This window comes from Lichenostomus cassidix, chromosome 28 (genome assembly GCF_008360975.1).
Source record: "Lichenostomus cassidix isolate B80296 chromosome 28, HeHo_3.0, whole genome shotgun sequence".
In the NCBI taxonomy this organism is placed as follows: Eukaryota; Metazoa; Chordata; class Aves; order Passeriformes; family Meliphagidae; genus Lichenostomus; species Lichenostomus cassidix.
The window spans coordinates 3,963,915-3,984,784 of record NC_139508.1 but is presented as its reverse complement, the minus strand read 5'-3'; the positions used below and the strand labels follow the sequence as shown (position 1 = coordinate 3,984,784).

Genomic DNA, 20,870 nt, shown 5'->3' with positions numbered 1-20,870 from the left:
GGCCGCGTTGCCATGGCGACGGCTCCGCCTCCTTCCCGCCGTGCCCCGCGCCCGACCGCGACGTCCCACCCGGAAGCGTTGCCATGGCGGCGGGCGCGCTCCGGGGGCTCGTGGCCGCGCTGGAGACTCACCGGGGCCGCGACCGGGCGGTGAGGGAGGGGCTGAGTGCCCGGTACCGGGCGGGGAGCGGGGAGGGGGACCTGAGCCCACCGGTACCGGGCGGGGAGTGGGGAGGGGGACCTGAGCCTACCGGTACCGGGCGGGGAGTGACGGGAAAGGGGTCTGAGCCCACCGGTACCGGGCGAGGAACGACGAGGCCAGACTCTGCTGTGACAACCCACCCTTAAGGGGAAGGAAACACCTGAGAGATTCGTACGTGCTCGATGGTGGAAAGGAACGACAAAAGTCAGAGGGTCCACAAACAATCAGAAAGTTTTATCGGTAAATAATACCGATGGGGTGGGATGGAAATGTGTGTGGGAGTCCTCGAGCACAGGGCAATGGGGTTTGGGTAAAGGGAAAAGAAGTTAAAGAGGGAGAGGTGAGTTAAAGAAAGGAAAAAAGAGAAAAAGAGAGGATTAAAGAGAGGAGATAGAGGGGGAAATAGATCACCAGTTCTGGTTCCAGCATCCCTTCCCTGTCCCCCTGCACCGCTGAGCCCCGTTGCGGTCCCGCTGACCGGGCGGTGTCCCCGCAGGTCCGGGCGCTGTCCTACGGCTGCCAGCTGGCGGGGGGAGCTCTGCCCGGGCCCGCGGGGCTGCCCGGGGCGCTGCTGGCCGCCTCTGCCCAGCTCAGCTCCTGCCGCACCGCCCTGCGCCTCTTCGACGACCTGGCCATGCTCCGGCACAGCTGCAGCTACGGGCTGGGCCCCGAGGTGAGCGCGGCTCCGGGGGTCCCCGCCAGCCCCCCCGGCCCCGCCGCGGGCGTGCCCCATGTGCCGCTCCCCGCAGGGCGAGGACGCGCTGGTGCGGGGGCTCTCGGTGCTCTGCAACGTGGCCAACCAGCTCTACTACCCCTGCGAGCACCTGGCGTGGGCGGCGGATGTCGGCATCGTCCGCGCCGGCTCCCAGAAGTGGTGGACGCGGAGCACGGCGCTGTGGGGCTGTGCCCTGCTGCTGGGCATCCTGCGGTACGGCCGGGCTGGGCACGGCAGGGGCGGGGGGATCCCAGTGCCCTGACTCGGCGTGAAGCAAAGGCCCTCTGGCTGCAAGAGGTGCTTTTCCTCATTGAAGCAGTTAATGCAAGGGGGAAAAAAACGCTCCTGTTTGGTGCTCTAGGAGAAATAACTCTGTTCTTTTCAGATCCCTGAGAATCTTGTTCCGGTTAAGAAGAAAACTGAGCCAGCAGAAGTGGTATGATTCCCCTCCGTGGCTGTACAGCTCATCATGGAATTCCAGAATGGTTTGGGTTGGGAGGAGCCGTAAAGCCCATCAGTGCCACCCCCTGCCACAGCAGGGACACCTTCCACTGTCCCAGGCTGCTCCAAGCCCTGTCCAGCCTGGCCTTGGACACTGCCAGGGATGCAGGGGCAGCCACAGCTGCTCTGGGCACCCTGTGCCAGGGCCTCCCCACCCTCACAGGGAACAATTCCTTCCCAATATCCCATCTAACCCTTCCCTCTGGCAGTGGAAGTCCTTTCTCCCCTTTCCTGTCCCTCCAACCCTCGTCCAAAGTCCCTCTCCATCTTTCCTGTAATTCACCCACATCTGTCAGTTCTCACTTGTACCCATCACAATTATTACAATATTCTGGGCTATCACTAATATCATCTTTTCTTTTACCAGCACTTCACCTCAGAGCCAGCAGAAGTTAAGAGCCCAGGTGAAGGCTGAAGTTCTGAGAATCCTCATGGACACAGCAGATCTCTCCAACGCAATCCACTGGCTGCCTCCAGGGTTCCTCTGGGCAGGAAGGTTCCCTCCGTGGTTAGTAGGGCTTTTGGGAACCATCTCCTCCCTGATTGGAATCTACCAGGCATCAGGAGGAGGAAATTCTGAAGCTGCTTAATTCATAACTGAGCTTCAGGGTCCAGTTTCCACATGGTAAAAGTGCCTTTAGTGAGGTAGGGTGTATTTTAACTTTCCTGGGTCGATGATTGTCATTCCAAATATCCCATAATTGGGACTGGAACCAAGATGCCTGTTGCAGAGGGGATTGTTTGCAACTGACAATTTTTATTGCTCTCCGTCAGAGAAGTAATTCAGATGAATCCTCTGAAAATCAAGAATCTCCTACAACTGGTAAAACTGAGGGGAAAATATTTCTTCCATCCTTCCTTCCTCTGTTCCAAAAGACAAATCCAGTGTTTTCTGCCACTTAAAAGAGTACAAAGTCAGTGTGAGTGGCCACAGTTCTGTCACAGAGAACTGGTATGGGATGAATCCTGCGAGTTCACACTCTGGGCTTGGTGCTTGGTGCTGTATCTGAGCCAGGGCAGTGACCCCTGTCCTGTGAGCTCTCCAGGTAGTTTGGGTTTTGAGGTCAGAGCTGATGCCCAGAGCTCAGCCAGGAGTGAGCAGGGATGTTGTTTGTGACAGCTCTGTTTCTTTCGAGGCTGGGGGGAAGGAAATAGCGGCTGGAAGCAGTGTGAACCTTCCTAGCCTGCCTTGCTCCTTTAAGGAGAAATGTTGGAAGTTGAGACTTCCCACAGAGCTGAGGCTCCAGCTGTGCCTTTGTGGAATGCCACCGGGTGGAGCTCTTCCACCAGGCTCTGGCAGCTGCCAACGGACCTTTTTCTAATTAAAAAAAAAAAAAAGCAGGAAATTTATTAATTAGCTTTCAAAGGAGCAATCAAACCAATGCCGAGATGGGGTTTGCAGTTACAGTTCTGGGTGTTGCTAATAATAAACACAAATGCTTCAAAGGTGGCCTTGAGTGATCATTCCTTCTGATAACAGGGAAAAGTTCTTTATCTGGTTCTGGAAAGCTCCAAAGCATTAGTGCTGTGTGAGCTGCAGCTCCACATGTGTCACCAGCCTTCCTTTCCTGCTGAAATAATTCCCAGCCCCTGCCTGACTGCCAGGGAAATGCATCCTTTGAAAACAGTTCTGCTTAGTCTGCGTGTCCCTGCCCCCCAGCACGGCACATGCTATGCTTCCAGGAGGTTTGACCTTGGATTTTTGTTGTTGCTTTTGGCCTGGGCACGGGGAACTGTGTCCTGCCTGTGTTCAAAGAGCAGAGCAAGGTCTGGATACGCTTTATCCTTTGCTCTGTCCTTGGTGGTTATCTGGACCTTCACCCTGCAGTGTCCCTGAGGATGCCTTCCTGGCTGTGCTGCGAATTTGCTGCCAGATTGACAGGTTTTGGTACAACTGAGTGCAGGCTGGGCTTACCTGGAGGAGACTCTTGTTTTTTTCTCTACTTTTCTCAGTCCTGTGCCTGAACAGGAGGAGCACCCAGGTCCTTCTGCTTAGGGACAGCTCTGGCTGTTGCCTGGTCCTGTCACCCACTCTGCTGGCTCCTGTAGTTAGTGTTTTTTAATAATAAATCAGATTTATTTTGTATTCTTAACCCCATTAAATCATACCTTCAGGACTCACTGTACTGCTCAGCACAGGACAAGGTGTAGCTCTAGCAATTTAAAACAAAACAAAACAAAAAGCCCCACATAACCTCTGATGCCAAATTAGTAAATCTCTAAACTGTGCATTTAACATAGAGTAAGGACACTGTAAACTACCCTAAGTGCATTTACTTCATCAATTCCTCAACAACTGACTTTAAATTGCAGCTGGTAAAGCTGAAATGTGCAGAGATAAATCAAAATTGGGTGATTCAGAATTTCAAGAATTTGTATTTTTTTCTTGAGGTGGTTTGGATCCCTGCTGACACAAAGTGTTTAAACAGCTGTGGTGGATGCTGCTGCCTCTCCAGGGCAGCATTCACTCATTTTTAGCACAAGACCTTGTTCAGGCAGACCCAGTCCTCCCGAAACTTGGTGTTTTTTCCTCTTTTCAGATGCAGCCATCAGCCCAACTCTTGCTCCTTAGAGAGGGTGATAGCACCTTTCCTGGGCAAGGAAAGCACCCCGATGTTGGTGGTGCAGATGATGGGCTGGGCTCCAAATTTCTGAGGTGGGCTCCATGCAGGAAAACATTTGCTGAGCAGGGCTGGTTTGTCGGGCCGCGAGCTGCCTTTGTCAGCAGGCCGGGATCCAAAGGCCGCGGGCAGGCAGGCGCTGCCGATCCCAGCCCGCTGCCCCGTTTATGGCCCTTTATGGCGGGTGACTGTCCCCAAAGCTCCGCCGCGCTCGGCAGCCTCAGACCCGCCGTCCCGGGCCCAAGGCGGGGCTGCCCGCGGTCCGGGCCGTGCTGCGGGGTTGTGCTGCGGTGCTGTACTGCGGTGCTCGGACCGGGGGCACCGGGGGACACCGCGGGACAGCCGCACACGTGGGGAGGTGACACAGCCACGCTGCCCCCGGGCAGGGCGGGGCAATGCGCTGCGCATGCGCACGGCCGGTACCGCCTCCCATTCACAAAGACCGAGAGCAGGGCGCCGCGGCCGCTGATTGGCTATGCGGCGGGCGGGGGCGGAGCAGGCACGGGGCGGCCACGCGGCGGCGGCGGGGCGGCGGCAGAGCCGGAGCGGAGCGGGGAGCGTGCGGGACCGGGCACGGAACCGGGTACGGGATAGCGGGACCGGGTACGGAACCGGGTACGGGATAGCGGGACCGGGTACGGGATAGCGGGACCGGGTACGGAACCGGGTACGGGATAGCGGGACCGGGTACGGAACCGGGTACGGGATAGCGGGACCGGGCACGGAACCGGGTACGCGATAGCGGAGATCGTGCGGGACCGGGTACGGAACCGGGTACAGAACCGGGTATGGGATAGCGGGGGAAGGTGCGGGACCACTGGACCAGGTGCGGGACCGCAGGGCGGGGTGCAGAGTCACTGAGCAAGGCACGGGACAGCGGAGCCGGGTGGGAGACTGCGGGTCCGGGTGCGGGACCTCTGAGCCAGGTGGGAAATCGCGGAGCTGGGTGCGGAACTTCTGAGCCGGGTGTGGGACAGCGGAGCCGGGTAGGTGGCCGCGGGCTGGCTGCGGGACCGCCGGGCGGGCTGGACGTGGGCATTACCGGGAGCGCACATCACCCCCTCCCCGGTGGTACGTGAAACCCGGCGGAGCCGTGCGTTGCACCGGCATTTGGTCCGGCAGCTCCTGGTGCCCCGTTCCAGTTAGTGCCCCGCGGCTGCGGAACGCCCCCACCGCACTCCCGTTACCGGCCGGTACTGCGCTCCCGCCGCCGGCTCCTCTCCGCGGCCGCTGTCCCACCGCAGCGCCCGGCCCGGTGACCGCGCTGCCCGTGCTGACTCGCCGGTTTTGCCTCGCAGAGCGGCCTCAGCACTATGTCCGTCAGCAGCCACGAGAACCGGAAATCTCGCTCGAGCTCCGGCTCCATGAACATCCACCTCTTCCACAAACCGGGCCACGCCGACAGCCTCCTCACCCAACTGAACCTGCTCCGCCAGCAGAACCTCTTCACCGACGTGGTGCTGCGGGCGGGGAACCAGAGCTTCCCGTGCCACCGCGCCGTCCTGGCCGCCTGCAGCCGCTACTTCAATGCCATGTTCAGCGGGGGCCTGAAAGAGAGCAGAGCTGGCGAAGTCAATTTCCACGACACCCTGCACCCTGAGGTGCTGGAGCTGCTGCTGGACTATGCCTACTCAGCCCGGGTGCTGATCAATGAGGAGAACGCGGAGTCCCTGCTGGAGGCCGGGGACATGCTGCAGTTCCAGGATATCCGAGATGCTTCGGCTGACTTTCTGGAGAAGAATCTGTACCCTGGGAATTGCCTGAACATGCTGCTGCTGTCCGATGCCTACTGCTGCGAGCGGCTGCTGGAGCTGTCCTGGAGGATGGCGTTGGCCAACTTCACCTCACTCTGCAAGACCGAAGATTTCCTCCGACTGCCCAAAGACAAGCTGCTGGAGCTGGTGGAGAGCGAGGAGCTGGAGGTGGAGGATGAGACGCTGGTCTATGAAGCTGTTATAGGCTGGATCCGCTATGATTTGCCCCGACGCCACGAAGTTCTGCCCGAGCTGCTGCGCTCTGTCCGCCTGGCCCTGCTGCCCGAGTCCTACCTGCGGAAGCAGGTGGCCTGTGAGAAGCTGGTGACCAGCCACAAGCTGGGGGAGGAGATCGTGGCCAACGCCGTGCGATGCAAAATGAAGATCCTGCAGAACGATGGCCTGGTGACAGGGTGCTGCGCCAGACCCCGCAAGGTCAGCCAGGACCTGCTGCTGCTCGGGGGCCAGACCTTCATGTGTGACAAGATTTACATGCTGGACCATAAAACCAGCGAGATCATCCCTCGTGCTGACATCCCCAGCCCCCGCAAGGAGTGCAGCGCCTGCGCCATCGGCTGCAAGGTCTACATCACTGGTGGCAAGGGTTCTGAGAACGGCGCTTCCAGGGACGTCTGGGTCTACGACACACTCCACGACGAGTGGGCCAAAGCTGCTCCCATGCTGGTGGCACGGTTTGGCCATGGCTCTGCTGAGCTGGACCACTGCCTGTACGTGGTGGGGGGTCACACGGCCATGAGTGGGGCCTTCCCAGCCTCTCCCTCCGTGTCCCTCAAGCAAGTGGAGCACTACGACCCTCAGCTGGACAAGTGGTCCCTGGTGGCTCCTCTCCGGGAAGGCGTGAGCAACGCCGCCGTGGTGGGAGCCAAGATGAAGCTGTTTGTTTTTGGGGGCACCAGCGCCAACCAGAACAAGCTGCCCAAGGTGCAGTGCTTCGACCCCTGCCAGAACCGCTGGACGGTGCCTGCCAGCTGCCCCCAGCCCTGGCGCTACACGGCCGCCGCTGTGGTGGGCAGCCACGTCATCGTCATTGGTGGGGACACCGAGTTCTCCGCCAGCTCCGCTTACCGCTTCCACAGCGACACCTTCCAGTGGTCCAAGTTTGGGGATGTCACCGCCAAGCGTATCAGCTGCCGCGCTGTCACCTCGGGTAACAGGCTCTACGTGGTGGGGGGATACTGCGGGGCTCAGCGCTGCAAAACTCTGGACTGCTACGACCCCTCATCTGACACCTGGAGCAGTGTCACCACAGTGCCTTATTCCCTCATCCCCACTGCCTTCGTCAGCACCTGGAAGTACCTGTCAGCCTGAGCATGGCGAAGGACCTGGAAGGTAAATAGTTGTGGGTCAGCCCAGAGCTCCTCTGTGTCAGGTTAAACCTCAAAGGGTAGATGCACGTGGCTCTGGACTGGAGCTGTCCTAGAGAACAGCCTCGTGTGAACATCAGCTCCAGAGCTTCCAGGCTGGTAGTTCGGAATCTAAATCCCCTGCAGGAGAGAGGTCTCTTTAGGTGCTGAAACGCTGCATGGAGAAGATCAGTAAAAATAACAAGACTCTTAACCTGGCATCTTGCCTGTGCAAAGATTTTGGGGAATGCTGTGTGTGAGGATTGGGTGTCGTCCCTGGGTCAGGGAGCTGGAGGAGCTGATGTTTTTGCAGGCAGGCTGTCTGCAGGAGCTGGGACAGACCCTGTGGTGCCACCGGGTCCGGCTGCTGCTTTTAGCACAGCCTCCTCCTCCTCCTCCTCCTGGTGCCATGCTTAATCTGCCAGTGGCACCCAAATGTCTTGTGGGACGCCAGGGCTGTGAGCTGGTGCCAGAACAAGATTATAGCTGGGATTTAGTCCCAGAATGGTGGGTAATTGCATTTATAAGACAAGCCCTGTCTATGTATAAACACAGGGTTTCTCTGCTTCTAATTATTCCCTGGTGTCCCTTTCATGCCATTGCTTTCCTGCTACACAGAGATTGACTTTCAACATTTGCAACTGGAATTAAACATTTCTGAAGGCTTTTGGCAGAAACCATGCCAGTGAATCACAGACCCTGCAGGGTTTTTCTTTTCTCCTTGCAAGAGCTGTAGTATCTAAATAAGATTATTTACTGTAATAAAATATCCAGTGATACCTTTAGAAAATTCCTGGCTCTGGGGGTAAGTCAGCAGCATTTTCTGGGATTTGAGGCCTGAGGAGCAGGGTTGGGGTTGCTGTGCACTGGTCTTACAATACTCTGCTCTGCACCACAGGCTGCACACCTGATTTTGCCAGTGCCTCCCTTGACTGAGGATCCAGATGGAACACACGGGCAGCAGGAGCACCTCCTCCCACCTGGCAAGTCTGTGAGCTGGATGCCAGCATGGATGCCATCAGCACCAGCAGGGCTCAAGGCAACATGGTTTTGGCTTTGAATGGCTTCTGCAAATCCATGCCCTTGGTCAGGCCAGGGAGGGGACAAGCACAGAGGGACCTCCTTGGGCTGACAGCTTGCGCTGTTCCTTGAGACAGCAAAAGGTTTCCAAGTTTTCTCCTAACTTATGTGATCTCAGAGCAGGAACCAGAGGGATTATTTTGATTTCAGTGCTACTAGAAAGGTCAAAGGACACTCCTGACAGGCTGCAGGCTCTGGACTGTACTGCTGGGACTCGCAGCACCCAAGCAGTTGCCTGGAATGTCAGAACATGTGACAGTACTTTGCCCATGGGCTGGTTCTGTACATTTTTTTTTTTTTTATACAGCAGTTTTGTGTGTTTATTACTCAGCCTGGAGCTGCTTCAATAAATCAGAATAAAATCCATTGTGTCCTTTGCCTGCTCTGTGTGCTAAAGGTGCAGGTTTTCCCAGCCCACACTTGAGACTGTATTTTGTAGAATAGTGAGAAGCATTCCCTGGTAGAGTCCAAATCAAGGACTTAGGTGTTCCTTTATCTCTGTAACACTGGAGGAAAGCTCAGATCTCACACTGCCTTCTAGCTTTGAAGGAGATACAAATCTGTTCAAAACTTCAAAGATTCAGGTATTCTCTGCCCTTACCTGGTCAGTCTCCTTGAAGCTGAGTTTCCTCACTATCCAAAAGAATGGGATAAAGCACTGTCCCTTCTGTCCCCAAGGGCCCTGCTCCAGGTGAGGGGAGGCAGTGCCTGGGAAAGAAAAGCTCTGTTAAGGGGGGGAAGTGAGACAGGAACCAGCATGGTCAGAGGAAACAGGCACCAAAGGTACAACCAACTGTCTCACCACAGAAGCATGGTTTGGGTGTGATCCATTATTTCAGAATTAAATAAATCAATGTCACAGCTCTTCCGCGCTGCTTGCACAGGCAAGAGCTGGCAGGATGGGAAGGAAAGGAGCTGCCCTGCTGCTAGGGGCTGGAGCAGATGCACCAGCTTCATTTCCACCCTGTTTTCTGATCCCTTTGCCATTTTCAGCCCCCAGGCTGGGCCTTTTTTCATGCACCCTCGCTGTGCCTCCTCTCCATTGCTGGCTGAGCCCAATGGGAGCTGGTCAGGCTGCAGGGAGAGGAGCCCACAGCCTTCCTGGAGCACACAGGCAGCAGCAGGGAGACAGACTCATTTTGATGGGAAAAGGCTGTTAAGATCATGGAATCCAACTATCCACAGCTCCCAGCCTGTCTGTGCTCACAAGCAGGGAATGTCACGGCACAGGACACGGCTGGGACCAGCAGCTGTCTGGAAGTGTCTCCAGCCCTGTTATCCAGCCAGGAGCTGCTTCACCTTTGTTACATCTCCAGCTACTCCTGAGGGCTGGACAGAGTCCGACTGTGCTCAGCAAGTCAGAGGAGTGGGGGTTTCATTCATGGCTGTTTGAGCAGCAGCAGCTGTTTTGTTTATGCTGCCAAGCAATAAACGCTGGCTCCCTGCCACATCCGCCTCCCGCTCCAGGGATGGAGCAGCTTCCAGCAGCACAGGTCTGTCTGCCTGGGCCTTATCTGAGCCAGGCTGGGGTGTTCTCAGCTGGGGGAATGAGCCCCAGCTCTGCTGCTGCTGAAGCCTTTGCAGGGGCTGGGCATTGTTCCCTCCGTTCAATCAAACCACCTCTCAGGGAGAGCTGGCACTCTGAGCGCACCTGGGCTGGTGGCTCCCTGCTGCTGGCAACAAAGCCAGCAACAAAGCCAGCCTGGGCTGCATCACGTCGCTTCATCCTCCTTCACCTGGCAGAGAGCCCCGTGCTGTCCCTCCTGCTCCACCTCCTCCTGGCAGGAACCAGCTCCCAGCTCCCGGAGTACCCTGGGGAAAACTAAGGCAGCTTCACTGGTGCGTGCCTGAGCTGTCCCAACAGACCTGTTTTCCCAGTTTGACATTTCCATGCATGGATCCACTTGCTGCTTCAGTGCCAAGGCCAGAAGGTTCAGGCCAACTGAGCTGTAGGTGAATTTGGTTTAGAGGTGAGTTTGGTTGCTGGGGTAGAAATCCTCCTGAATTAATGGAATTAATTTAGAATCTCAAGATAGCTTAAATCTAGACCTCTTATAGTCCAGATCCCTGCTTTGTGTCTGCACCTCCAGCTGCAGGAGTAGACCCTAGCCCACAATCACATCTGGAAGAGGCAATACATGTGGGCATCACTAAGCTCAAAGCCAAAACAATCCAAGGGTGACAGTGCTGTCCCATGGGATGTTCCTCTTCTCATGCAAAGCCTACAAGCCACCACAGGTAGAGAAATATGGGATCAGACTGATCCACCTCCCTCCTGGCCACCAGACAGACAGTCAGGGTTGATTTTAAGGGAACTGCTGCTCAGTTCCTCCTGCTCAGCAGCTCCTGCTGCCAGAGCACCAAGACAGCATGAGGCCTTTCTCCCTTCCAAGCACAGCAGTGGCTGAGAAATTCCCCTTCCTAGTTAAAATGGGATATGGATCATTCAAATGTTCTGCAGCACACCCACCACACACCTAGAAAGGAACTCTTAGAATGAAAATTCATGGCAGCCCAGGAAAAGCTAAGTTTTAACTGCACAGTGTGGTTTTGTTCATGACTTCTAATGCTCTAGAAGGGAAAAGGGACATTGCACACCTGAAATTCCTTGGCAGATCTGCATACCACATGCAGTCATCTGGGATTGGTTTCAGGTCTAAGCAAGCCACTGTGCTCCACACAGTGAAATGACATCAGCTGCTGCTCTGACATGGGAGAGGAAGACCTGCATTGTGGTGTCAGCAGCAGTGTTCATGCTCCTGTGCACAGGGAATCATGGAACGGTTTGGGTTGGAAGGATCTTAAAGCTTACTCAGTCCCACCCCCTGCCATGGGCAGAAACACCTTCCACTATCCCAGGTTGCTTCAAGCACCATCCAACCTGGCCTTGGACACTTCCAGGGATCCAGAGCAGCCACAGCTGCTCTGAGCAACCTGTGTCACCCTCAGCACCCTCATAGGGAAGAATTCTTTCCCATTATCACATCAAACCCTGTCCTCTGTCTGTGTGAAAACATTCTCTCTTGTCCTGTACCTCCAGGCCCTTGTGCAAAATCAAGGAGCCCCATAACAGGATCCTGCCCTGTCTGAGCCTCCAGTGCATGTGACAGTGCCAGAGCTGGGGACCAGTGCTGCTTCAGCACTGCCAGCTCCAGGAGGGTTTGGCTTTTGTCCTCTGCCAGATCCCACGGGCACAGCAGCAGCAAACAATGTAGGGCAGGCCCCACATCCCTCACCTGCTGAGCCTTGGGCTGGCCCCATCGCTGGGATGAGAAACTAAACCAGATTTGAGTCACAGGGCTGAGGAAAGGCAGCAAGCAGCACATTCCCACTGTCGGAGCACACTGTAGCGCCAATATCCTTTGTGCATGTTTGTCCTCCAGCATCTGGTTTGCAGATGGATCTCAGATGCACGTATGGGAACCATCAGCCTTGTCTCACCCACATGAAAGAGGGAAGTTTAGCATAAAGCTGGTCATTGCCGATGGCCTCGGCATGATTCATCCACAGAAAGAATGTGGTTTGGGTTTCGGGTTAATTAGCTACAGATTGGAGCGAGAGACAAGGCAGGGCGGAGCTGCTGGAATATTGGCGTGAGCAAGTTAGCAGCTCTGAAGGCACCGCCAGCCTTGTCCTGAAGTCACACCCTCCCCTGCAATCACACCCTCCGTGTCTCACAGAGGAGTGACAGCGTTATCAGCGCCACTGCCAGGCAAGGTGTTTGCAATCCCCAAGGAATGTCTGCGCCGCTGTTGTGTCAAAAACTGAACACAGCAACACCTACACACCTTTGAACACGGATGGCTGCGGCAGCACCTAACTTCTAACACATGCAAATTCTGCCCAGGATTTTAACTTGTCTCTGCTGAGCTCTGGGCTGCTGCAGCTGGGCAGTTCCCGGTGGGAAACTGTGCTGCAGAGATCCCTCTTGGCCACGTTAACCTTGGATCTCCCTGATCCAGGCTCTTCTTGTCTTTCTAGAAACAATTCCTACAGGTCTGACACATGAAAATGGCTGCACGAGAATGCAGTGCCGCTCCTCTTAGCTTCTCTTCTAGACTGTCCCTCTCTGCTGTCCCCCATAAAACCACTTTGATTCCATTTCTTGCTGCCAAAAAATATTTAGAAATGGACAGGGAGTTACTGGCCTTGCTGTGGTGACACAGACACGAGGTCTGGAAGCACAGAGGCAGTGACTGATCTCCAGCGGGCACTGTGGCTCAGCTCCCAGGAGCTCCACAGATGGAAGGAATATTTTCCTAAAGGAAGCACAAGCAAAAGCTTCTACACACACTTTGAGATGTCATTCTCTCACATGTCAGCCTGTTAGTTCCCATAAAAACCAAATTTTAAACAGTGGTCTGCCTAGAAGTCTTTGATTATTTACGTATGTGGAAAAGTAGAAAAAAATTTGTTTTTCCAGTGGAGTTGCAGTTTGTGTTGCAACCCAGATGTCACATGCACTTCAGAGGCTGACAAATGCTGGCTTGTTTTACTGCCTCCTGCACACAAAGGCCTAGGGTCTCCCAAAGCTGCTTTGATAAGTCCCAAAGGCAGTGACAGGCAGACCACACTGCTGGCACTGCCACAAGCCTTGGCTTAGGGCTCTCCTCAACCCTAGCTGCAGCACCAGATTCTGCTGAGAAAACTCTCCCTCTTCCTTGAGAGCACCAATCCAAGGCCCAGTTCTCCCACTGTCTCCCTGGTTTTGCATCTGTTCTCCTCTCTAGCAATGATTGGAGGTTACAGCTCTTGGATTCACTTGCCAGCTGTGCCACCAGTGGGGATTTCACCAGGAAACAGCCTGCTGCAGAGCTGGGAAGAGCAGCCCCAGCCAGAGGCTATGGGATGGTGCTGGCAGGGAGGGCTGCCAAACTGGCACGAGCACTAGGGAGAAAGTTTCTATTTTTGTTATCCTTGTTCCAAGTGGGAACCGATACTGCCTGGGACAGAGCCAGGCATGTCTCAGGCTGGCACCATGCAAAGCACCTCCCCACTAATGTAAGCAACTGAACCAAGTTCCCTCTCTCACCAGCAGAGTTCTGATGTTTGGGATCAGCTGATCTTTCCCTCAGGTGTTCACCTCACTGCCAAGGGCTGCAGCTATTTGAATTCTGCACTGAACACCTCCTATGCTCCGTCCTCTCCTTTGGAAAACCGTCAGAGTTTTGTTCCTGTTGCACATTATTTCTGTCCAGGGCAGAAAATGAAAAGCATGTGAGAAGTGGCAGCTGCTTTGATCTTCATTCAAACAGAAAACAATAAACAGACATAGATATAAAGGCAGACTGTTTTTAAATGTTCTTTTTTTTATTGCTAGAAGTTGGTTTCAGTCCTATTGCAGCTCTGAAATCCTTCAGTGGAGAAACATTGCAATCATTGTAAAAATCATCATTTGGTGTGCTAAGATCAAGTTTACAATTAATCAAGAGTGCACAATTCAACAGAATATTAACATTTAACCATCAACTTTACAAATAAAATAAAGACTACAAAGATGTTGCTACTGCAGTATCAACAGTAAAGGAAATATTTACAATGTTTACACCCTAACGAAAAAACAAAACCAAACTCTTCCCCAACAAAATGGTCAATTTAACCATGGACCATGATTATTTATTAAATCTTTACAGTGCAAGGTGGGCCTAGAAACCAGACCTAAGACTAAAGAGCGTCAAGAGAGTTCACAGCTCTGAGTGAGATGCATGCAGTTATGCCAACAGGATCTACACCCATGAGAGATCTCCTTCTGGGTACAGACAGAAATGGAATTTGAAATCAACTTTTCTAAAGTGCTCCAATTTCTTTCAGTACAAAAATATAAAAAACTGATTTATAAACATGGCACAAATGTTATGAACCAGAGCTCGCACAGATGCTGTCTGAAGAGGAACGTGCTGATGGTGGATGATGAAGTCGCCAGTGGTTACGAGGATGTTGGGTCTGGTCTCAAAGAGAGAGCAGGGGAAAGGCTTTGCTTTGCCTACAGCACTTGTGTAACCTGGCATGCAGATCTGTTTCCTGGTAAATGTGAGAACTGCTGGGGAAGACAACAAAATCTCCAAACTCCCTTGCATGGGGGGCACAACACACAGGGACTCCACTGAGCAGCACCGGGGAGCCTCAGCTCCCATTCCGCAGAGTTAGAAGTAAAATGAAGTAAGTAGTTTTAACCCTTTCCTAGTTTAAGTTTCGACTTTCATTGTAAATGCAAATGACAAACACCAAGCTCCATGTAAGCAGAATCATCTGACTACTACTCAGAAAGACAAAACTGCCTGCAAATTATTTAGAATGGCTCCTAGCTGTGCAGGAAGGCGAGCACCTGGGTGAGCAAGCGTCTCTAGGAACACCAATTCTTCTGCCTCATGCTGGGGGATGATCAGCGGTCTCAATTCGTGGGACATGCCACAGCTACAACCCACAGACAGCACAGAGAAAAACTAGGGAAGCATCCACAACACACACAGGGCAGCTGTGCTCAGCACTAGTGACCACGGAGGGATCCTCAGCCTGGAATATGGAATACATTCCAGATGGGAAGAGAAAGAGGAAGCCTCCTTTACACCAGAGCTCAAATTGAAATCAGAGCCATAGAAACAGCCTCTACATTGCAACATCACAATATTGAAGGACAAACATGCTGATAATTTTAAGGCTGTGACACCAAGCAAACACAGCGGCAGTTCAAAGCTCGTGCTGGCATTTCCTCCACACCCCAGCTCAGAGAGAAGCCAAAAGGCACCTGGGAGGCACAGAATTTTGAACTGTCTAATCCTCAGAAATCACTGAAAAGGAAAGTTTTTTCTGAAGTGATCAAAAAGTCCAATAGGAAGGATGTGACTCAGAATCAATAGCAGGTTCCTTAGCCCAGGACACAGCAGTACATTGCAAACTAATTTACCTAGAAGAGTTATTTTTCTAGGAACAAGATCTGAGTAAAGAGTCCCAAACAAGTTCACTCAACTGGAGTGATTTGTTAACAATTTCACAGATTCAGCTTTGCACAAGTGAAGAGACCCATTATTTATTTAAAGAAAGTCATATTCATTAAAAGAAAAGAATTCACTTGCTTCCCTCAGCCTCCTATAGATCACCTGCCCACACTCTGGTAGGGTGACCCTGCACTAGCAATGAGGTATCACAGCACCTGCTAATTCCAGAACCTTCTCCAGGCTGACCAAAGTGACAGAAGACACTGTCCCTACTCAGGGTGCAAACAGGTTTCATAAAGGCAGCTGCAGCCAGACACTTCTACTGAGGACAGAGAATGACTTTTAAGGTCATTTCTCAGTCACAGATTTAAGACCCATATTCCAAGGAGCTTTTGGGGTGGTGAACCAACAGCCTGGCCTGTCACAGGCCTGGGTCCATTTGTTAACAGCCAAAACTTATTTCAAGCACTGCTGACAAGAAGTATTAAAAAAGTTATGTTTATGTTAAAACATTAAAATAAATGGGACCTCACTGCAGACTTTATTTTCCAGATGTCATTGTTCTCTATTCAAATTCACCCATTGCACAGAAGAAGAAAGCAGCCAATGAGCTGCTCCAGCCCTTCCAACACTGCCTCCCATTCTTTAGGACAGGCACAAAATAAAGCTAAATAAATGTTTCCAAAAATTGCTTCCAAGCACCCAAACTGACATCCCTTTTTGGCCAAGGTGGTTTATTCCACTGATGCAACTTAGCTTTAGGCTAAAACTCCTAAAAACCTGGTAATTTAAGGCAATGGGGGCATCGAGTTCTCACTAGGAGTGGCCCAAACCACAGCAGGAAGGAGAGGACCTACTGTGCATTCCTGCTGCTTACCTGTGTGCTTCCAGGAGGAATTACAGGGGATTGGAGGTGACTGAAGCCTGCACATCACTCGATGGAAAAATCAGTGCCAGCCCTACAGAGCTGCTGGATCTCACACTGCTGCATTGATCAGGAGCTACACTGATTTTAAGGACTCCCCTCCATCCCAGTGTAACTTTTAGGAATGCAGAAACTGAATATGGAGCAGAACCACATTCTAACCACCAACAATATCATATCCCAACAACACCAGATCACCACATGGAACAGTCCCACACTGTTTTCTGCTGACAATCACTCCAGGTTCTGCCAAGGGTGCTTTGGTATTAAAGCCAAGTATGTCCAATTTCTCTTGCTGGGGGCTGGGGGAGCATCCCCAATCTGGTAAGGAGCCAGACAAGCTGGGAGTTTCCTCTCACTGAACTCAGTGCCACTGCCTCAGGTTTGTATTAGCACCACTCAGCTAAGAAAAAGATCCTTAAATCCAAGAACTGTTCCAGCAGAAGTACTTGTCCCTAACACAAATTCAGTATTTTCTGGCTTATCTCTCCCCTGACCACTAAATTTGGGTTTTTCAATTTCTCGTCTGAAGGCAATAACCCAAATTATCACCACTTGAAAATAAACTGCTGTGTTTTCTGCTGAAAATTGATAAAGCTTCTTGCACTGTAACTATTGAAACAATTTTAAAACTCTCGAGCAAAGTGAAGTTATGGCCTTAAAGACATCACTAACATTACACAGGGCCAAATCACAGGGACAGCTCAGTGATTTGAGGAGACTGGCAAACAGCCACTGGATCCACTGCCATGAGACTGGATGGAGAACTGACCAGGCCTTCCATCCACTGCCACTAAAATCACTTTAAATCAGTTAAAGATACATTTAAAAAAAACTATTATCAATCATGTTCTGAAAGGTATTAATCCAAGTTTTTAAGCTTCAAGATCCTGGTTCCTTTAATTCTGTAACAATACCCCTAAACAATCTCTCCTGTGCATCATTATCTGACCAGTCACATTCAACATACACCAGAACACACATCCTTGGGTGAGGTGTGTGAAAAGAATCCGAGATACAGAGTGAAAAACACAACACAAAACGACTGTGCAAATTACTACAAAGGGAAATAATGCCTTTTCAGCAGAACACTTAATGTCATCACCATTCCATGATCAAGAACTGACCCATTTGACAAGAGGTATCAAAGCTGGTTTAGCTGAAAGCAGCTAAACACAGGTTTAGCTAGGAGTATTTTTTTATTATAATTATTTTTAATTTTAAAACCAAACAGTTCTTATTCCCTTCATTCCTAACATGATGCAGAGAAGTCTCTGCAGTAACAGCAGCTTTGATATCTTCTGGTACTGGGAGTAAAGTCCCAACAAATTAACAGACAAACAAAAGATGCAGAAAACAGGATTAAACAAGACAATAAATTACTGCATTTGAACGCTTCTTAGACATGTCTTCAGCAAAGAACAAAATCCAAGTCTCTAAGTTCATTCTGAGCCAACTCATGAGTTTGCCTGGGAACCTGAACTGCTCTCCCCAGCAGGGAGACAGGATCCCAGTGACGCTGGTGGCCAATGAAATGTGCATTCAGTCCAACTCTTCATTATCACTGTGAATTCTCACATGTCCAACCCTTCTCCTCCACGGAAAGGGGGAGCTCCTGCCCCTTGAAGATGCTGTCAGAAGCTCACCTTACCTTCTCTTCCACTGTACCTGGCCACAGGGCTTGTGCCACCGGGTTCACAGTGCCTGGCACACCTGGCTGGGAGGGGACTGGCTCGCTGTCACCTGGCTACCAACACACAACCCATTACTGACCTGGACCTGGGAAAACAGATTTAAAAATTTGCAGCCATTTCGGGGCCTACTACTACAACTTCTTACATAAAAATCTGGGTGGTTCAACATCACCGATAAGAGTTTACAAGATGGTGCCCATGAACAGTTACATTCTCCAAAAAGAGCACATTACAATATATGTCAGAATTTTAACATGCTCTGAATTGATACACCCATGCCATGTGTCAACATATTGGAGAATTTAAAAGCAAATAGTTACTGTGCCCTCATTCTGAACTGCTGGCAGAGAAGCCAACAAAGTAGGACAGTAATCCTGGTCTGGTCCTTGCTAGTAGTAACTGGGCAGGGATCAGAAGACATCCATGTTGGGTCTCCATCACGGTGCACACTGGGGCCTGAGTTCTTGAAACAGTGTGTCAGGAGATTCATCTTCATATGGAAACAATTAGAAGAAAATGACATCTTCTTTGCTGGTATCATCTTGCACATTCAACAGACTGGGCTGAGAGGGCACCAGGGGCTGAACCTGAACGTTATTGGGCTTGAAGAGGTTCGCTGAGGCAGATGAAAGTGCTTCTGGCTGAGCATCTGTAGGGCCATACAATTCTAGAGGGAAAAAAATGGAAGAAGACATATTCATGACACTGCAGAGAGAGCCTGAGGCATTTTCATGGATATGCAAGTTGGCCAAGGCATACCTGGCTGGAATGCAGAGGTCTGGCTGCTTGGGAGGGATGGACTTGCTGACCGCCTGCCTCTCAGGACAGCCTCCTCTCGTCCAGCAAGCCTGGGGGGAAGCAGCTGCTTCTGATCAACAGAGGCTGAAGAAAAGATTTTATAAATTAGTATTTGAGGCGAGCAGCACTTCACAAACTCCATGCTGGGGCGACTGTACTGACACCTTTACACACTCAAGGAAACTACAAAACCAAAGAACTGGTCCTACTTAAATTTTCTCTTCAGCTGTTTAAACTATGAATACTTTTCCTTGAGACTTCAGTTACTGGCAGACCCTGACAATTTCAGATTTAAACCCAGTATTATCAAGCACAGCAGAGAGAAAAAAATCTTTGTAGCATTCAAATAGCAAATGGCCATTTGTGCTGCTTCTAACACACAGAGCTGTGTCGAACTTTTGTCTCTGCTCTCCATCTGTCTCACAGCTGCTCAGCAGCACAGCCCACTGATTCTGGTGTTACAACCTCTAGTTTCTTAATTTCAACAATAAAAGCAATTCATGGAAGGACTATTCTGGATCTAAAGAACTTCTCTCTTTCAGTACACATTCCTTACACGTCACAAACCCCAATTCAATACACAGTGTTTTGCCTCTGGTACAGAAAGTTTTGTTCCATTTTATTCTAAGATCTACACATGGGCATAACAAGCATGCAGCCCACTAATGCTCACAAGAGAACAGAGAGCAATGTATTTGTGGTTTATACCTTTCATATAAATTACAGAAAAACACCATTAAGTCCATTTCCAATGCAGAGACCATTATGTAAGAGCTATTAAAAATAAACATGGGGAAATGTGGCATTAGAACTTTATTTACCAGCATTTGGTATGCGGGGTAAGAGGATACAGGCTTCATTTGTGTGCAAAACCATAAGCAAGTTTGCAAAGGCAGAAAACTTTAGGCACGACAGAGACAGATGTTTCTGCAATGTGCCAAAGCCACTCCCCCTCCTCTCTGTCAGGTTTGGCCCCAAGTCCTCTGTAGCAGTGCAGAGCCAAGTGATGGACAAACTTGCCAAGTCTGAATCCCGAACAGTGCTGAGAAGATAATTTTGTAACTTAAAATTATAGGCCATTCCCTTAAGCTGGCAATGGGGCTACTTTACATGGTAGAAATAAAGTGGTTTTTAGTGTGTCTGTCATTGGCAAAGACCACTACTCCAGTACCCAGCAGTTTGCAGCAGAAATTACACCAGGACAGGGTGACTGCATTTTTACTTGCTTCTATTTGTGACAAAATTATCCCCTTTCAACACCACAACACACAGAGCATCGCAGTGTTGGCCTGGAGATCCGTATTTAATGACTGACTGGTGCTAAGAAAAGCCCTGAATTCAATGTCACTACAAGTCTGGACAGACAGTAAGAAAAGGCTAAGCCAGCCTCAAAACATTTCACTCATGCACAACAGATTTTTTTTGTTGTTGTTTTGCTATTTTTCTTTAATACTACAGCTGGACAAGAAGATTTCACATTCAGGTTTACAACCGCTCACCACCATTCTGTTGTGTTGGAATACACAACTCTGTTTTCAATATTATCCCTTTGGGGTGTATTTCCAATTTATATAGTAGAGACATGTAACTCCTAACAGTTTAAGAGATTTTAACTGCAGCAAACACACCAATAGGTTGTAACATACTAATGTCTGAGTTCCATACAGAGGTTTAACTGCAGTGTTCTGTCTCCCTGTGATCCTGGTGGAGATGAGAAACGCATTTAAATGGACTTAAAATCACACATACCTGAACTGTCTGTCCTATGAGACACTTTGCTCTTCCCACCCTTCTCCTTGCTCCCTTTTGTGAAGGTGGCCAGCTTGGTGGGGATCTGCTGCTGGACTGCAGCTGGTTTCTGTATCTGGTTGGTTGCACTCAGGAGATGTATTGGCACTTCGTTCTTCAGGGAGGGCCTGGTCTCCAGGGTGGTGCTGTCCCTGCGCACCAGGTCTGGCCGCTCCAGGTACTCCAGCCCAGCCACTGAGCTCACTCTCACTGAGGATTTGGAGCCAGCTGGAGATGGGTCCACCCCTTCTCCATTGAAGCTGATGGAATGACTGATCATCTGGCTCTGCATGAGGAAAAAGGCATTGTAAATTACCCTCTCCAGCATGAGGAGAGATCACCCCCAGCCCTGAGAGCGTGAAGCATTTCCTTTGCTTTCGTGAAGTGAAGCAGAACAGGTTAGACAAAGTCTAAAGCATGATGGGAAACAAAGAAGAGCAAGAGTGTAAGTCTTTGGACACTGAGAAGAACCTCAGCAGCTCCAAACTGCTTAA

At 51.1% G+C, this 20,870-nt stretch overlaps 3 protein-coding genes across 10 annotated transcripts in view; 2 read left to right on the top strand and 1 right to left on the bottom strand.

The window, feature by feature from the left end:
• On the top strand, nt 1-2,863 carry PEX11G (peroxisomal biogenesis factor 11 gamma). The gene is made up of 5 exons (XM_085040681.1): nt 1-149; nt 698-874; nt 951-1,129; nt 1,302-1,363; nt 1,793-2,863. Exons 1-5 carry the CDS (start codon nt 84-86, stop codon nt 2,005-2,007), a joined length of 699 nt encoding a protein of 232 aa, XP_084896807.1. The 5' UTR covers nt 1-83; the 3' UTR covers nt 2,008-2,863.
• A 1,673-nt stretch (nt 2,864-4,536) lies between these two features.
• LOC146426263 (ectoderm-neural cortex protein 1-like) lies at nt 4,537-8,602 on the top strand. 6 transcript variants are annotated; one of them, XM_085040678.1, is made up of 3 exons: nt 4,537-4,621; nt 5,337-7,142; nt 8,055-8,602. In XM_085040678.1, the coding sequence occupies exon 2, from the start codon at nt 5,352-5,354 to the stop codon at nt 7,119-7,121; it is 1,770 nt and encodes a 589-aa protein (XP_084896804.1). In that variant the 5' UTR covers nt 4,537-4,621; nt 5,337-5,351; the 3' UTR covers nt 7,122-7,142; nt 8,055-8,602. The 6 variants fall into 6 exon arrangements, with proteins under 6 accessions (XP_084896804.1, XP_084896803.1, XP_084896800.1 ...); XM_085040677.1 differs by having other exon boundaries at nt 4,553-4,641; XM_085040674.1 differs by lacking the exon at nt 4,537-4,621 and adding an exon at nt 4,658-4,757.
• A 4,925-nt stretch (nt 8,603-13,527) lies between these two features.
• Nucleotides 13,528-20,870, bottom strand: part of ARHGEF18 (Rho/Rac guanine nucleotide exchange factor 18) — a 50,303-nt gene continuing 42,960 nt past the window's right edge. For all 3 annotated transcript variants that reach the window (XM_085040660.1, XM_085040658.1, XM_085040659.1), the window contains exons 29-31: nt 20,338-20,662; nt 18,550-18,672; nt 13,528-18,457 (exon numbers count right to left, since the gene is read on the bottom strand). In XM_085040660.1, the coding sequence (XP_084896786.1) occupies nt 18,297-18,457; nt 18,550-18,672; nt 20,338-20,662 (609 nt within the window). In that variant the 3' untranslated portion in view covers nt 13,528-18,296. The remainder of the gene's footprint in view (nt 18,458-18,549; nt 18,673-20,337; nt 20,663-20,870) is intronic.

Bases quoted from the DNA above. Each gene is read 5' to 3' on its own strand.
- LOC146426263 (XM_085040678.1), top strand. From the start codon at position 5,352: ATGTCCGTCAGCAGCCACGAGAACCGGAAATCTCGCTCGAGCTCCGGC.
- PEX11G (XM_085040681.1), top strand. From the start codon at position 84: ATGGCGGCGGGCGCGCTCCGGGGGCTCGTGGCCGCGCTGGAGACTCAC. The intron at 1,130-1,301 runs GTACGGCCGGGC...TGTTCTTTTCAG, and splicing joins CTGCTGCTGGGCATCCTGCG to ATCCCTGAGAATCTTGTTCC. The intron at 1,364-1,792 runs CTCCGTGGCTGT...CCAGCACTTCAC, and splicing joins GCAGAAGTGGTATGATTCCC to CTCAGAGCCAGCAGAAGTTA.